Raw genomic sequence first — 18,879 nt, 5'->3', positions numbered from 1 at the left:
GCATTGACACATATCTCTATTTTATTTACCTTTAGCATCCAGCGGAAAGTTCACCCCTAAAATGATACGCATTTCCATTCTCATGAATACACATAAGCTTTTGTGTATTGTACTGTAGGGTAAACATATCCAAACACAGGGCCATCTCCTGGGAGTAACCCTTGTCTATTTACCTCCTCTGAGTCTAACCACAACATCAAAATGCCTGACAACTCGCTGAAATGTGTCAACACTAATTAAATCATGTCTTAAATATAAGCTTTCATAAGCTGCTTTTTACCCAAATATGCCATCTTTCTCTGTCAGTTGTTTGGGGGTCAGTTTTTTTGACCTCGTCAGACTTGATGAACGGAGTAAAGGTGGGCTCGAATCCATCAAAAGATTGAATTAAAACATAATCCGAAAAGACTGGAGCGCAGATGCTCTTTTATTTACCTGGGCTGTGTGTAGATGTGTATGTACAGTAAGTGTATATGTTTGTGTACTTTTCGTGTTTTTCTATTTTCCAACTAGAGAGTCAGGCCATGAACCACATAATATTTTTGTCGTTTAGCAGAGTTATAACCATAATAGCTTTATTTAGCCCAGAAAAAACCTCTTTTACAGGAACAGCAAATTCTAATTAAATTAAATGTTTGTATTAAATGTTGTAAATGTATTAAATGTATGTGATTATTAGGAGTTGGTTCATCAGATTAACAGCTGGTGGCGCATTTTCTCCATTCAGGTGCCATTAAACCAACACGTTCTCATCCCAACTCATCAAAGATTGCTGTTTGGTCAGCGGACTTTCACGTCACAATGCACTAGGTACCCTCCTGCACCTGTTGTCAATGTTCCGGGATTTACACCTATTACATGCCTTGTGTCTTTTCAAAATAAACTTCAGATTATGTACAGTTTCTGCTTGTTAGATGCATACAGTCATTTTAAAAAATAAACTGGCAATGTCATAAAACAACTAATGTTTTGGGTTTTGTTCCTTGTGCAAGAAAAACCTGAGTTAGGTTAAGAAAAAACATCATGATTTGGCTCAACATTCACACAGCAAGTGAATAGCAGCCTCCTGGGTGAGAGTCCAGGGTTTGTTGGACCCATCCACCTCCCCTCCCACTTGAAGTATAGGGACTTTCCAGCTCCTTATATTACATTGTTACTGGCAGCGTTTCAAGCTGACACCTGCAGTGTTAGACACTGACGCTGCCCTGCGGTGTAACATACTGCTGTAAAAGGTAGCTTTTTGCAACAGTGACACCAAAATCTCTGACCAAATGGCAACATTTGATGAATTGGAAATGAGAACAGTCTGATTAAACCGCTGCAGAAGAAGAGGACACGAGATGAGGCCATTAAAAGAGCTACAGTCAAAGTCTACTGGCCGTGAAAAAATGTGGAAAATGTGATGGAAACATGACATTCCAGTTTGTTTCATGTTTCATGTGAGGAAGGTTACTGTCTCCTCATCGCTCCATGCAGATCTGATGTTTCTGTCTCGTCAGTAGACATTTAGGTCACATGCTTTATGCATGTCATCATTAGATCGCCATGTCTGTTTCCACTGCACTTTCTTACATTTTATTTAATTGATACACCTACTTTTCCACTTTGGCAAAATGTAAAAACTTGTTTGCTTTTTTTAAATTTCCACACAGTTTTTTAGTGTACAAACTAAAAATGTGTATAAAAACAAATAAATAGAAGTGCATCCACAGACTAGGCCTTCACAGATATCAGATGATATTGGCTTATTGCAGATGTATAGTATTTGTGTACATGCTGACTGATGAGTAAGATTTAATTGCAGTACAGAAATGTTCAACTAGGTTTGAGGTAATTTAGCTAATTTTTTACACTTTCAAAATGTCTTGCTTAGTGTGTGTCTTGATTACAATTTTTTATAGTGGCTATAATTTATATTTTTTAATTACAATGTATCAAATGGCAATGTGACGATGTGAAAGGGGTCACTCATATTACTAATGGAGGATTATCAACTGAATCTGCAGCTCCACTCAGCTTCACAGAGCTTTATAGTGAGTTTCAGCTCATGGTTTAGCTAGGCACAAAATTGTACATTTTGCTTCACTGTCACTGAGTCATTTTTGGCTGCAGTTTGTTCGAGATAAAGTGTTCAAGAAACCCACTGTAGACGACCTGCTTAGCACCAATAACAGACAGTCACAGTTACCAACTAGCTGGTCAAGATATTAAAGCATTGAGCAGCAAAAGAGCCACATATTTCTTTCAGGAGCTGGAGGAGACCAAAAACAGAGCTAAAACAATATTGGACTGGATTCATTCTCCAGTTGGCCATAAACACAACTCCAAATGAATGGTGAATGATAATGTTGCAGTCAAAGGTGTCATATTAAATGGTCATGTTATGTCAATGTTGTGTTCACAACTTTTTTTCTGCTTCCCTCAAGTAGCCAAAAAAACCCACTTCACTGCGATTTAAAAAACGTTATCTAAGCATTGTTTGTATACACTGTGTGTTCATGTTGAAAAATATTACTTAATAGTTTTTTTTCCCTTAACCACTAAATATCTTTATCAAAATCAGCCTCAGGCACGCAGCACCAGGGCGCCCTGTTAGCTCACTTTAAACAATGATATTATTCTGGAGGCTACATAACATGATGCCAGGAAGCCACTTGGTAAAAGCCTACCGTGATCAAGTGGTTTCCTGTTGTGACTTCGCAATATGTGCATATATGAGCTGGTTGCATTATTTTTTCCAACATGTCATGTCATGTTTTAAAGATGGCCGTTAAGGCTGAGTCTTCAGCACAGTGGCCCCAGTTCAGCCCTCTTTGCTGCATGTCATCTCCTCTCTTCCTCCTGCCTCTGCTGTCTCTCTCTCTCTTTCTTTCTCTCACTATCAAATAAAGCAGAAATGCCAAAAAAAATCTTAAAATGAAATAAAATATTCAGCATCAGTTTGGCTACAACCCAGACTGCAATATGATACTGTAAAATAGATGAAATGTGAAGAAACTTATCAGCAAACAGATCAGATCGAATAGAATAGCAGCAGTCTCATATAGCATTACAGGTGATATACAAACAGATAAGCAACAAATATATGGTAATAATTTAGACTTAGTCATAATAGGACTGATGATGTCATTGAAATCTAAAATTTCTACAGTCTAAAAAACTCTAAACCATAAAGAGTGTTTTTGAGAGCAAATGGGAGTCTGTAATAGGCCAGGTTGGGGTGATGCCCAGCTTTTACATAATTTTTTCATACCAGTGTCATCGTGCAGATTACCCCAAAATTGACTCCCCGCCATTACTGCTTTGAATAAGAAGCAGAAGAAGTGGTTTGGAAGAGGAAGCCGAGTGAAAAACGTAGTGGGAAGAGCCAAATCTACCAAATAATGCAGATCCATGGGGGCCCCCTAATGCATCCTGGCCATTATCAAACACCAAAAGCTGGCATATCAATGTGAGGAGAGCAAGCTGGGACTCCATTGTTCACCCCCCCTACACTGCATTTCACTGGCCTGTTCACGCGGATGCAATCCCGAGGACACAGAAATAAAACCTGTTTCATTTGTTGTTAAGCTCATTACATTCTCAACTTCATTAAGAGAAGGAAGACAGAAGCCGAGGGCATGAAAGAGTCGTTTGAGTAATTTGACAAACACTGTGTTTTCCTTAAGTCAACTAGCTAATTAATGTCCTCGATCTCCTACGCGCACTGAGAACCTGTTAGGTCTGTTGTGGACTATCACTTTTAATTTTTATTTCTTGTGATGTGAGGGGGGAAAAGATCACCAGCCAAACAAAAAAAAAAAAGTTGTTTTATGTCCTTTGTTAAGCCAAAAACAAACTTAGAGTCTGATATCACCAGAGCAGAAACTAATCTGTGTATCAAAATGAGCTTCCAAACTTTGGTGTCACAACACATCCAACACCAAAGACACAAATTGTAACTTCCCTTTCGCTCTCATACGATTAAAGATTAATATATTCATGCATCCATTAGAAATTATCTGATGCAAACACCTGCAGAGAAAAGAAATACAGTATTGGTTGCGAATTTGCATAAATTTCTTTAAGGCTTGACAGCAGTGAGGGCAAAATCAAGATGCACTGCAAGTGGGTGGAGGGATGAAAAAAAATAAAACACCACAACATCTTGATTGTGGCTCTGCGAGGACGTCTCCAAAGTAGAGCAGTTAGCAGAAAAGACAAGCGTCTTTAAAGAGAAATGGTGCGGTCGAAGAGAGGCCTTACTCTGTCCTCTGGCCTATCTGTGGGCCAAATTGATTGTTTGTACTTTTGTGGGTGAAAACATACTCAAGGGATGCTGCTTTCATCAAGTGAAATGTCCCTTGTGCATTAGTCCAGCTGTCTGTATGTTTGCTTATCCTCCTGACTCCTGAGCTCTGGTCATATAGTCCTGATGCAGCAATCAATTCAGTCCATTATGGGAGGAGGGGGTTGAAATTAATGAAATGGACTGAATAGAAAAGGGTTTCACTTCAAACACAGCACTTTTGTGAGGAGATTTTGTGTTATGTCTCTCTGCTGCTAACAGTAGAAAAACACAGTGCTGTTTGCCATTAAAAGATTGTGACTGTTCTGCTTGGTTTCTTTAAAGAAAGCTTGAGGTAAAAAGTCAATGAAATATGTTTAATGGATAGAAGTATAGAGGTATACGCCTCGCTCTGTTTTTAGTTTTCCTTTGTGTTTGATGTTGACGTCACGGCACAATGCACTGTGGTTTGCACAGAAAAAAAAGGTGAAAAACAAGAGAACGCAGCATTCAAGGACGAACCTGATGGCAATTCTAGAAGTCATTTAAATGTTTTGACACATTTGACAAACTTTTAGTCACATCCCGTGCAATTTAAAATTAATTTAATGCATTGTAAGTGGTGTGGAGAGCCAAAAATACATCATTAGCATTTTGTTCTTACTGGGTTTTTTTTTTGTTCAATGCCACTCTTGTTTGTTCGTATTTATTGTTCAGAGGTTGAGGGTACAGTAGTTTGACTACATCTTCTTCTCTTTGTGTGCAATCCTGTTATTCATGAAGCCATGGAGTACGACAGATATTGGAAATTTACCAGGGTGAGATATGATAATATGAAAAATGAATAGGGCTTTTTGTTTTTTTATAAGCACTAGTTAGCATTTTGGGGAACTTTGAGCAATGTAACACCATTCAGACATTTCTTCCAGTCTCTTCAGCTTTTGGCTCCTAATGGCTCGGCTTCTGCCCGCGGGGGTCTGAACTGGAGCCAAAGGCGGTAGTGGGTCCAAATTGAGATTTTGGAAGAGAGAAGCCCTCCACCTAAAATGACCCTCTTTACTGCCAAAAGTGCTGTGAGACTCAGATCATGAGCTAAATGTGTCCCACATATCCCTGTTTTGTCTTTTCCCCCTTTCACTGATTTGCATTTTTCATAGAGGAAGAAACTGCCTTCCTTCTTTAACTCGACATTTAGATCTTTCTATTTCCCATAGAAATTAAGTATTTGTTTGCCAGTTATGTTTAGAGGGAAACAAAAACGCTGCCAGTATTATGTTTGGTGGGAGCATCTTTTCCAGGCAACAAAGCACTACACTCTTGGACTGAGCTGAAGTCATACTGTAGGACAGTGGAAGTTGGAGGTGATGCCACACTGGGATGTTTCCAGCCAACTGGGCAGGTAAAATCTTTTTTGGGCGTCTTGTCATAATTTGGACTACTTTTTGTGCCATTTGGGTGGTTGCAGATGAAGTCTAGTGAATTTGCTCCTTCTCCTCTGCAGGTATTATAATTCACACTGACAGGGCACTGAGTTTAATGGACTCGACACGCAGCGACTGATAACTGATGGCCGGCAAAACCAAATGTCATTTCTGTTCATTATTACAAGACTGAAACTTTGGTTACAAAGTCATAGCTCTGTGATTGTAAAAGCTTACATCTGTTCATATATGAGATGGTGACCTTTTACGTTAAATATAACGTTCTTAAAGTAGATGCATTTTCATTACTTTAACTGGGGTTTCAGGTTCGCCTAATTATACTAATGAAACAGAAGACAAACAAACTGCTACATAATATACATAATACATATCATTCATTTCTTTCTGTATATATAGTATATACATAATAATATACATAATGTCCATTACTGATATAGGTATAAGTTACATATGGCAGCATTGGTGGGTGTTCAGGGTGCAGGACTATGGTCAAAGGGAGTTTGCATCTGAGGGCCCTGACACACCAAGCCATCGGTCAATGTCAGGCTGTCGGTGAGTGTCTGTCGCCTTAGCTTTTGCAGTGTATCCCACGCCGCTGGTGCTACTCAGCCCTTTTCAGCTTTTTTCCAGCTGATTTAGCATGTTGAGACGGTGGACCCCATCAGTGAATGAAATCCCTCTGATTGGTAGTTAAACTGAGTGCACAAAAAAACTGATGTGACGAAGGCAAACAAACGACTAAGGTCAAGAGGGCACGACATCAAAACCAACATGTTATATTAGGGGTTTTTTTAAGTCACTGAGCTCTTTGGCAAAAACAGTTCATAACTGTTGAGGCCTATATTACAAAGCAGGATTTGAAGTTAGAGATGTAACTTCAGGGTTAACTCAGGGTTTTCAGCACTATGAAGCTGGTTCTCTTTTTACCAAGATAAATCACCATGGCAACTTATGTTGAACAATTAACCCGCTCCGGAGCAGGTTAACTTTAGAATCACATCGCAGCCTGTCAACACCCCAAACTCTGAACAATCAGATCACTGAAGAAAAAGTATCCATGGTCGAAAGAAAAAAGAGGAGCCTATATATTGTAATAAGACAGTAGAATCATTTCATTGTTCCAGGTCTCTATTTGCACTGTTTTAAAAGCAGACCTTCTAACAAACAGAGAGATCATTTACAACACTAAACACACAATTTTAGCTGTATGCAAAGTTTACTTTAGACAGTGCTGCTACTTTTACACTCTGATTCCTCACTGCAGCTCAGAATAACATGAGGCACCTACGTGATGAGAAATAGAATAAAACATAATACCTTATTAGCAAAATAATCCACACGGTGTTAATTGGCTCCTGTTATTATAAATACCACATTTCAGTCAGGTAGACCTCATCAGTGATTAGCTTGGCTACTTTTCCACCTGTTACTGCAGTAGCAAAAACAGTTATTTTATGTGACACATTCATCATCAACCAACTAAACAGCAAAAAAATACTCTATATACTAATGTCACCTAGGCTCATAGCAGTGATACCTGCATGCAATTTTAACCTCGGCCAGCTGTGAGTTTTGGGTTAGTATTTCCAGTGTTTCTACATTTCCATTATAAGATTACAGAGTATTGTTTACATCCCCCTGACATTTTTCTGTCTCGCAGTCCCAGACACGTTCAGTACCATTTCGTTTGTACCAGTTTGCTAGCACAGAGTAAATATCCTTTGTTCTTTCAGCATCGGGTTGGTTTGTTAATGTGCTAGCTGGGTAACTAGCATCTGGAATCGGTCTTGTCGGTCTTCCACTTTCCTTTTTTTTGTATTTTTTGGGGCAGTTTTAGCCTTTAATGACAGTATAGTTGAAGAGGCACATTGGGAGAGGGACTGGGGATGACACACAGCAAAGGGCCACAGGTTGGGTTCAAACCCAGGCTGCAGGGGGCTCAGCCTATGCCAGGCGCATGCTCTGCCACGTGAGCTAGTGGTTGCCCCATCTAGTTTCCATTTTTGAATGATAAATATAGACTACTGCCACCTTCTGGTGTGGACAGTCATTTCCTCTCACACAGCCGCAGAACGTACATGCTGGTTGGCCGTGAATTGTTGTTTTTGTGGTGTGTTCAAATGCAACTTTTTGGCCAAGACAGAGGCGAAATGAAGCAGCCTCTTTCGGCACTTGCTCTTTTATGTCAGTTTGATGTCTCTGGGCCTTGATTCACATGTGATTAGGTTAAGTCAACAAAAGCACGGTTACAGCTGGAGTGCAGAACTTTTGTACCCCCCCCCTCTGGCGGAGAGAGTAAATTACACAAGCGCTGTCAACATGTTCTTAATGCCTGCAGGTGAGCTCGCTGCATCTCCCCTGCCCCCTGGGGAGCTCTCATCAAGTCGTCCTATGCAAATATTTTGACTTTAATTCGTCTGCTGAATGCCAAGTTTCTTTTGAGGGATGCACCAATCTGATTTTTTCAGTCCCAATCCCGATACTGGGACTTTAATTATTGGTCAATATCAAGTGCCAATCCCGTCAATTAGATCAGGGACGATATGCTTACCTCACGATTTGATACTACCACGATACTTGGGTGCTGATTTGAAATGCATTACAACTTTTAAATATTGAGATTCTACAAGAATTGCGATTCAATATTACAATTTATTAGATTTTTTTTTTTTACATTACACCATGAGAAAAAGTTGAATCACAAACTTCTACAGACTGCATATCATGAAGCATATTTCCAAAAACAATGCACATCACATAAGTCAATCTGTCTGATTTATTTCAGCAGCATCATAAACTGCACAGAAAAGTGAATAAATAAACTGATGACTGTTTTCATGGACTTATTTTGAATGATTTTATTCCAGTAATGCACTGTGTGACCTTGCTCTGTGAAAGGGGCTGTGTGTGACGATCCTGGGTGCTGGTTTCATATTCTCTTATCTTGTGGACTTTGATTCTGAGTTTTCTGTTTGTGTTCCTTGTTTTATGTTATTTTGCTCATATTTAATCTGCTTCCTGTTTTATTTTGTAGGTTCTCTCCTCATGTGTCATGTCTGGTTTTACTTCTTGTCTTTATGTGTTTTCCCACCTGCTTTCTGCCACACCTGTCTCGTTAAGTCTTGCCGGTTCCCTGAGTCTTCCCTTCACACCTGTTCTGTATTAGGCGTGTCTGCTCCATCCTTGTTGTCAGCCTATCCCATGTCTTCCTTCTCCAGGTGTGTCTCGTCCTTGTGATTAGTCTTCTGTGTATATATATACCTGTGTGTTTCCCTTTGTTCTTCTGTGTTCATCATCCTGCATCCACCCCTGGTCTTCATGTCTGTCCCTGGTTGTTTTTTTTTTGTTGTTTGGATTTAGTTTCTGCTCCCTGTTGGATTTTGAATTGCCTGCCTTTTTGGAAAACCTTGAACAGCTACATTAAAGCTTGCTTTTTGTTGAAAACTGCAAACCTGCATTTGGGTCCTCTCTGAACTGGAGACTATAACACTGTGTTAAATACACTTAACCTATTTACTCACTAAAATGTACAATAGAATGAATAAAAAATACTAAATTAGTAAAGTAAACTGCTACATTTATCTGGTCATCAAGCTGTGTTTCTCATACATTGATTTATTCGTGGTGGCCGCCGCCATATCAACATTGACCGCCACAAATTGATTTTTTTTTTTTATATATATTTTAATTGAGTAAAATCTTATTCTATTGCAGAGCTGTGTGCAGCACATTGATTGGCTCAGCCCCTCCTTGCCTCATTCTCTTGGTCTCTCTGTTTATCAGACCACAAATGAGAATAGTTAGCTTTTGCACCCCTGTGGTCCCATCATCTTACTTCCTGCTGCTAGGATACTTTTGCTGAGAGGAGGAGAGCAGGCAGAAGCTACAGAGACGGACCTTCAGTAGCAGCAGCACAAACCCTAGCACTGGGAATCACAGGGGGTTGGGCCTGTGTAAAGGCAGCAACAGAAAGTTTGCTCATCCCATGGGGATTTTGCACTTGGTTGGCTGAGTTTGAGGTGCTATTTGAGCAGCTGAAGGTCCGTGTCCTCAGACTATTTGCTATTTTCTGCTTTGTTTTCTTTGAAACAGAGATGACATCACCTTACTCACAGACTACCACAATAAAAGCATCAATTTATTTCCACCTCTGCGTTTGATTTATATCAATTCAGGCATTAAAAAATCACTTAAAAACAAAAATCTTGCTACTTAGGTTAAGTGAGCCACTGATGACTTTTTCCATAAATAAATCAAGACCACCACCTCTTCCTAACTTTAACCACGTGTTTCTGAGTGCCAAAATGTTTTTATAATATACCATTTACATGCTTTGGTTGCTATTATCGGATATTGTAGAAAAACAAATGAAAAAGGTAATGAACATTTGCAGATGCACTAAGTACTAACATTTTGCGAACTGTCAAATACCTTAAGGTTTCCACATTATGTTTGGGATTTTTTGGGCTGTATCATGTTTGCTTCAAACTGCTGCTTGTTTCTGCCTGTGAGTTTGTGTATGGTCTGAGTAGACTGTAAAACTGAACTGCCCTTCTGGGATAAATAAAGTTGTCTGAACTGAACTGAAAATGTAATTGCTGTGTGAATGTGTAGTCTGTGAGACAGGTTTGACAATTTGGGTTACACTGGGTCAATATTAGATAACCATCAACCTGAACTGTATACAATGAGACATTTTAAACCTGTGGCTTTGTTTGCTTTTTTCTTTGTTTGTTTGGTCATGAAATTATAAATAAACTTATAAAAAAAGTAATATCAACATAAAGCTTCCAGTTTTCTAACATATACATTTCAGAAATCCTGGCAGATCCGTATTTGTCACACCCGGTTTTCATTTTTGTTGTGTACCATCCTAACAGCTACAGGAGACCAGCTACACTTTCTAAAATGTTTCCATCTCCACATCAGAAAGAGACATATTTGGGTGAAGAAAGGAAACAGCAGCAAAACTAAATAAAACATTGTACATGATAAAATTTCAATTTCAGTCACCTCCATGTGGAAAATTAAGCCAGAAATAGAAAAAGAGCACTGAGCAAAGCCAGAAAGAGATGAATGATAACTAGGGCTGTGCAGTGGCAAGAATCTGTAATCCTTGTATCGTGATATGTATCATGATACAGGGATTATGATTCAATATGTATCAACATTAGTGCTGCCCCGTAATAGTCGAACAAACGTTAGTCAACCAGAAAGGTCATTAGTCGGAAAGATTTCATTGGTTGCTAAGTCGCATGGAACTCTTTTAGGAGTTGCACCTTGTCAGAATAAATCAAAACTTATATGACTGGACCATGTGGGAATTTAATTTGAAAGGACAGACACAGGAAGTGGCCACGCTCAGCAGTCACACAGGAGTCACGTTACAAACCAATCACAGCTGACAGATATTTTTCCCTTCTTCTGTAAATCTTCAGTCTGATAAACACGGAAAAGTTGATCATGTTAGTGCAGGGCTACCCAGAGCTTTACATCTGTCCCACGGACGATAGGTCTACACACTTACGACCTTGCATTTTCCAGGTGGTGAAAGATGCAGCATGTGTACGGCCCCTAATTTCCAGGGCTGGTACCTGCAGTTATTCCACAGGCTAGTTAATAACATGTCGGGCAGGAAATCCAAAGTGTGGGATCATTTTGAGAAGGTGAAGGACGAACCCAAGGTGATATGTAAACTCATCTTCACTGGTCGACTACAAACATGACGTATCATCTGAAACATGGAAGTAGCTACATGCCCATTAGCCACTTAGCACAATCATTACTGCTTTGCCGACAGCGTCATTAACAGGCGGCTCGCTCAGTGTGTGACGTGCACTTGTAGATAAAATATAGGCCTATATTAATGAAGGTTCATTAGTACGGTTTTGTATTTCTCTGTAATGTAGCACAGTGTTAACAATGTTACTGATACTATTCTTTCTCACACCTTCAACTCAAACCATTGTGTTGCCCCGCCCAAAATATAAAATTTAATAATTACATTAATATACATGTGGGCGACTAGTCGACTAATGGCCATAAATGACGACTATTGGTTGACTAGGAAAATTCTTAGTCAGGTGCAGCCCTAATTGATATATTGCAATACTGTGAGCAAGGCGATACCTTGCTATTTAAAAAAAAAATCTAATGTAAGGAAAACTGTCATAGTGTAAGGAACATACCACAGTATCAATACGAAAAAGAAGTTTCCCTTTTTATGTGGTCACAACAGTGGGATCTGCATTTGTATTTTCATTGAGTCTCTGTAACATCCACCAATATAACACTACATTTTGTGCAATCTGAGCAAAGGAAATAACACTGGCCTATATCAGTAAAAAAAAAAAAAAATCAAAATGCTTGCAGGATTCTTTGGGTAAACAAATTAAGGAAATACAGAAGTTGTAAAAAACAAAAAAAATCGATAATGTTTTTGAGAATAAATCCAGTATTACAAAACATAATATAGTGATTCGTAAGTGTATTAATAATGTTTTCCACCACTTATGGGAGTGTAAAGAAAGATGGTTATTTTAACTTTGTGAAGAGCACTTAATTTCTATCAGTGCATCTGGGAGAAAAACACAGAATATAATTAGATGTCAAATTCAATGCTTAGTTGACTGTAATTTACATAACAATAACTTATAGTCACATGACATTCTTATCGATGACAATTCACATTCGCTCCAGTTTGATCATTAAGTCGTGTGAATGATGTGTAGTTTCTGTCCAGCCTTTCCTCTGCTGATGAATATTTTGTCATATTTTCTGAATTACTGTCATAATTTTGTCTATATTCTTTTGTCCATTTATATAGCTTCTGTTTTTGACTATAACTCTTTTTTTGTTTTGTTTGGGGGGGCTCAAAGCAAAAACAGTCACTCATTTCAGAGGGTTTTTCCAGGATACCCATAGAGTGAGTATTCTGCTTTCTAAATGTGTCATTCTGTGTTTGGAAGTTTTCCATCATCTCCATTGATTGTGCAGTGTGTGTGTGTGTGGTGCTTTAGGTTGGGTCTTTTTCTATCCCGCTAGATAGGAAGAAAACCATTTCCCCCTGCAACTAATACATTCCTGTCACTGTAAACTGCCAAGTCAAACCATTATTTAAGCTGACTGCCACCTGAGCAATCCCCGTCATCTTTAAACATGATAGTAACCGCTGTGTTGCTTCAGGCAAGATGCTGCTTCAAGGACCTGCGAGTCTCAAGGCGTAATGTTAACAAACGGGGGTCACTTGGTTCGCCTGATGTGAGAAGTAATGAAACCAAAGGACAGAACAAAATCAGCCGTGACCTTTAGGCATTAAAAAACTTCTTTCATAAAGTGCCACAGTTTGTGTTAACTCAATCTGCATGATGATTAATAAAGAGGTCGTCTCCCAATTTGAATTTCAATTTTATGATTTTCCCAATCAGAAAATGCATAAATTTGTTTTCATAACCTAATCACAGCTATAGTATGTGTCTACCACACTGCGACAGTTATTAAACTAATTAATCACATGCAAACCTGTCAAATATGATTCTGCACCCGCTTTGTCACTTGATTAAAAGTGAAATATAAGTGTGTATGTGTGTGCGCGTGTTAAACAGGGAGAGAGGGACTGATAGAGAGGAAGATAGGAACTCGAGCAGCGACAGTGCGCTTGAACATACAACTGGTGGCTGGCCTTTATTTGCTGCTTAAAATGCACTTTGTGAGCCAAAAAGTCTAAGTGCCGAGGAAGTGCTGAGAGTCTATGTTGATGCGATGCATTATGGTCCCCGAGCACAAATGATTCATGAAAAAAAGGGCACACATGCATGTCATTTGAGGAGTAAAAACTGGGATTTCACTGAATTATTACTACAGAGAGGGTGAAACTTGTATCCTGTGCGCCATAAAATAAAACCGAGGCAAAAAAATACAATAGGAATTGCTGTATTTCTCTCAGCAAATGTTTAAAAATTGCCAAGCCGGGCTACTGAGAAATTGTTTTTGCTGTTGTAACCTGCAGTCTACCTCTTACATAGCACGCAGGATTGCTGCAGATTCTATCAGCATCTTACAATCACATCAGTGGACAGTGCACCCCTAAAGGCTTGAGACAGGCTGGATTAATGAACAGACTTATGGTGCTGACACCCCGAGGGACGAGCAGGTAGAGGACAAAAATGGCTGGTAGAATAAAAATTACCTTTGTTTTATGTTTTTTTCCCCCATCAGCTACCATTTTAAAATCCATATTCAGGAAAAAATCACAAACTTAACACAACAAAAACTCTAAAAAAGGTTTATCAGGAATTGTCCAGATGCTGAAGTGCCGCAGCATATTTTAATATATATCACAGGAGGGAAACAATTTGAAAAACGTGAACCACTTCTGATTTTCATCAAACGCAGCATGGATCATCATCCCCTCAGCTAGCAACCAGGGGGGCCGGGGGATGATGAAAAGTGCATGTATAAAAGGTTTTGCAAGGTCACATGCATCAGCCCGCTTTGACCAAGCATCATGTGACTTTTTTATTAAAGGGATCTTACCCTAAAACTGTTACTGCAAAGCCAGGAAAATGCAGCCGTGTGTGACGGATATGAAAGAGGAATTGGGGAAATGATCAGAAAAACAAAACCACACTGAAACTTTTCCCTTTGTTGTATCTCAACACCTCAAAAGAGGCAGTTTTTAATGCACTTTTCATCCTCCTGTAACACCCACAAACTCTGGTCAAATGCCTCTGTGAATTGGGAACCCATTCCATTTGATTTTATGGATCAAGGAGTTTCTATGCAACCAGCTCTGGCATGTTAAATGGAATGGCTGTCTATCTAATGAACCGGTTTTAAACACAAGTGTCCCCCAGGGCCGTGCCATTTCCTCTTTTTTATTGTCTATTTATACCGATGAGATTATGTGCAACAATAACCGCTTCGTTCTGATTAAGCATGCGGACAACGCGGCCCAGGAGGCCTGTCTGATTCCCAGTCAGTCGCAGCAGAAAAAGACGATGTTACAGAGCTGACAGATTGGTTTGACTCTCGCCACTTCAGACAAAACGTTACAGAAAACCCAATGAGATTCACTCCTTAGCCAAGAGGAACAGCTGGCCTCACCAATGTCCAGCTCCTCCCAGAGCATGCGTCTCATAGTGAGCCAAAGAAGATGACCAGCCCAATATTCTCATGGTAGGTGGACCTTACTTACACAAACATACAGTGTCATTTCTGCAGCAGAAGCTCGGGGGACGCGATGTCAATAAAAGACGCTCATTAACTGCTTCAACACAGTGTCCTAGTTTGGTCAGCTGTCTGTGAGGAGCTTGCAAAAATGGTCAATCAGGAGCCTAAAATCATTTGGCTGCCAATAACTCCCTGATCACCAGCTGGCTTGCACACTAAGACTTTTGCCTTCAGGGGGATAGGAGGGGGGACTCTGCATCCCTTGAGTGTAGGATGTGCTGCAATGGCTGCTTAAAAAGATTACCAACATAGTCATATCACAGCTTAAACACAGCCTTATATAAGGCAAAAAAGACAAAAATATCGATTTGCCATAAAGGACATCTCAAGCCAAGTGTATTTATCAGTATTTTTAATTAGTATAATTCCTATTTTTGCTCATATTTATGGCACACATCATTATAAATGATGAATCTTCATACCGCCATCCCCATTCACATTCTGGGCAGAGTTAAGAAGCGAGAAACATGCGCAGGCGATCAATACTACATGTAGTTAAGAAGCATGAATTTAAAAGGGAATTCGTGCAGTATATGTTTTATTCCCATGGTCGAGTCCAATCAATGTTATCTCTCCTAAAGTCAGAGACCAGAGAGCTATGACTCCAGGCTTTGATGTCTCAGACAATCACAGAAATCAAATAATAGTTGGGAGGACTGATTTGTGGACAGATTTGAGGTTTTATGCGATGAAATTCTTTATCAAATCTGAACTCTGGAGATCCCCACCCCCACCCCTTGGCGCTTTCACCATCACCTTCCACATCTTTCTCATTTCACTCCCTATGGGATTTTTACATCTTGGCCAGATCACAGGCAAAGTCTTGAAGAGAATATTTGATATAGCTACCCTAGACCACAGGAATGAAGTAATTTTCCTTCAAATGTCCCTTTTAGATTGGATTTATTATCAGTCATTTACATCTAATATAGCCGGAGCTCTAACATCGAGTCATAAAATGCCATCAATTTAAACTCTGCAGTTCCACCCGTACTTTTGGGACCACAGACGGGGGGTTCAGACTGTATAAATCTCAAATGTTGACTGGCTGCAGTGACAAGCCCATCAGTGATGATCCAGTGAACAGTGTCCTGCAGTACAAAAGGCCATCGTTGGTGAAGACGTCTCAAACCAACAACATATTTCACAACACAGCCCACAAATCAGATTTTATTAGGTGCATTCCTGGTTTATTTCCGTGGAGACTGTCAACAGCAATGCATCAACATGGCCAATGCCTGTGATGCCTCTCACGCTATGACATACGTTACCAAACAGAGAATGCACTACATGAGAAAATACAAGGCTGAATCGTATAATCCATCCAGTTAAAGATATCTGCATTTTTTTTGATAATGTATGAATATTCACAGTGTTTCTGGGACACAAAAATCTTCTGATGTGGTCCCAGATTAATGTTGTTGCCACACACCCTTTTGCCCGGCAAACTGAGGTGATGTGAATTACCTGCAGTAAAAAGACAAAGTAGCTCCTTTCTTTTATACAAGCCTGTTTGTACTTTGAAGATCTTTGAACCTGATAAATGCTGGAGCTTACAAACACTTTTGCATGCTATATATGTAAAACAAGAGATAAAAATCTCCATGGCTTTGTCTTTGTGATGGTAAAACGGTGTATGTGTGTGTGTATGTGTGTGTGTGTGTGTGTATGTGTGTATGTGTGTGAGGGTGGGGGTGCTCTGGGTGGTTGCTGCAATGCCTTGTCATCCATTTAAGTTGTGCACATTCCCATCAACATGTTTTTGAAGTGCAAAGCTTGGCAACATTTCAACAACAAACACATTGCAATGCTGTATTCATCCAGGCAATTAGACAACTGCGAACAAAGTGTGAGTCAAATGTCAACGACAAAAGCATGGTTCATTTGCCAAAAGGTCAGACTGTGTCTCATCAGCGTCACATTAAGGGCCAGGTTGGACACACACTCTCTATTAATTGTAGCAACTGCATCTTCCTGTGAGACATTACTTGATTATTTCATAAATAATTAATGTGTTTTGATTGCTGCCAAAACGCCTCACCTTCCCATAGCTCAGTGTCACATAAATGTAGCTGTGGGGTTAACTGTTAATTTGCAGTTCAGGTGACAAACACTTGGTTGAAATAAATGATTCTCCTCTGCGTTAACAAAGCGAAAGGGAATCCTGCAAGTGCACAGTCATATCCATCAGGCTACCACACAAACAGGCGCGCAGTCCTCTTACACTCACAACCTCTGTGTAATAAAATAGCATGATCATGAGGACACAAAGAGAAGATGCACTGCTCAGTTCAAGTTAGATACGTGTTAGATGAAATAATTAGTTTATAGGTAGGAATCCCCCTCGTGCACGCGGAAACAGCTGTGCGTAAAACCGTGACAGATTGATATAAATCCATGTCAATAATGGTAAAAATGCGCATTTAAGACAGTAATAATCATTTTTATCAGTGTGTGGGGAAATTACGCACACGCTAAAACCTTTATGATCATATAAGGTGTTTTTGGGAGACTGAAACTCACGCTGCTGTTGTGTCCGGACCAGTGCACCATCGCCTGGTTGTGCGCGGAGTCTCCCGACAGAGCAAAAGTAGAAGTGTCCAGGTGCGGCTCACCCTGCCTCGGGTTAGCCCCTCTAGCGTCTTCCCCGCCGCGCCGGTACTCGGGTCTGGAGTTGGCAACACCTTGGACAGCCTCCACGAACCTCTCTTTTGACTGCGCTTCCCCACTTATACTCCTATCCACATTTTCGGTGTGCGCTGTGCCCACACTCCTTTTAACCCTCTTTCTTGTGTCAGGAAATGTGTTTTCTAACATTATATTCGCTGCAGGTCGCCTCTGGTTGTCCTCGGATATGTTGGCACACTTTTCACCAGGTATTTTGTGACAGTTTGGTGCCGTTTTGTTGCCGATCAGTGGCTCCTCTCTAAGTCCACTCTTTGTCTCATTCCCCACTTGGTTGCCATTGTTCGGTTTCAAAGCACAGGGTGCCTCCGATTCAAAAGCGCGTAAAACTTTTGTGATGTTGTCCACTTTGACCGCGGTTGATTTACGGGTTATACGTGCCTCCAGTGGCGTTACCTCCAGGCGATAAAATCTGTCGTTGGCTCTGGGTAAACTTATTTCCGCTTGAGCCACAAACTTGGGGTGAAAGGGGTACAGCAAGACGAAAGCCAAAAGGGAAAAACTCCAAAATGACCACAGTCCCATTGTGTTCTTCCAAAACTGATAGTCTGCCAGCGGGGAGGAAAAAAAACAGATGTGGCAACTTCTAAAACATTCAGGGTATCATCTTTACGAGCAAGAAGCCATTCAGCAGACCTGCTCACGTCCAGGAATTTGTCAAAGTGAGAGACCAGTTGGGGAGGCGCTGCGCATCAGGCAAACGCGCCGACGGAGAGTGACTGCAGGAACGATTTGAGCTCATTGTTCATGAGGATGTTTGTGGCAGAGAAAGGGCTCATTTTGAAATTATTCCACGATTATTATTTTCGTCTTGTGCGGTGGAGTTTTTATTCAGCGGGGTCTTAGAGGCTATTTATGTAAACCCATAAAAGTTATCCAAAACAGCACTTGATTGACTCGGAGCGGTTGACAGCAAAAGTAATTTGTGCTTTGCAGAACAGTGTTGTGTTCACGCTGTGGCAACGTTTTTGCCTCTGAAATGACAGAAAGGAAGAAAAAAAAAAAAACATCATTTACTTGCATCAATCAGCTCCGGATTCACCTGTCAACTGTGTGCACGCGCGTGCGCATGTGTGAGAGCACATTTTGGGGGAAAATTCAGTTGGACTTCCAGATAAAGATCGAGACGTGACACTGATATGGTTTTGATGTGCAGAGCTGCTGAGGTGTGGGCTTTTCAACTGTGACTGTATTTCTGGTGACACTCTGGTGACTTTTTTAATTAGGCCACTAATATAATGTACCTCAGGCCTT

At 40.2% G+C, this 18,879-nt stretch overlaps 1 protein-coding gene across 1 annotated transcript in view; it reads right to left on the bottom strand.

Moving 5' to 3' along the window:
- Positions 1–18,150, bottom strand: part of sorcs3b (sortilin related VPS10 domain containing receptor 3b) — a 59,046-nt gene extending 40,896 nt beyond the window's left edge. Inside the window, exon 1 of the mRNA XM_050071149.1 lies at positions 17,464–18,150. Coding sequence (XP_049927106.1) covers positions 17,464–18,150 — 687 coding nt within the window. The remainder of the gene's footprint in view (positions 1–17,463) is intronic.
- Between the last annotated feature and the right edge of the window lie 729 nt (positions 18,151–18,879).

The sequence above is a fragment of the Epinephelus moara genome, chromosome 19, assembly GCF_006386435.1.
Source record: "Epinephelus moara isolate mb chromosome 19, YSFRI_EMoa_1.0, whole genome shotgun sequence".
NCBI classification, from domain to species: Eukaryota; Metazoa; Chordata; class Actinopteri; order Perciformes; family Serranidae; genus Epinephelus; species Epinephelus moara.
This window is presented reverse-complemented; position numbering and strand designations above follow the sequence as displayed.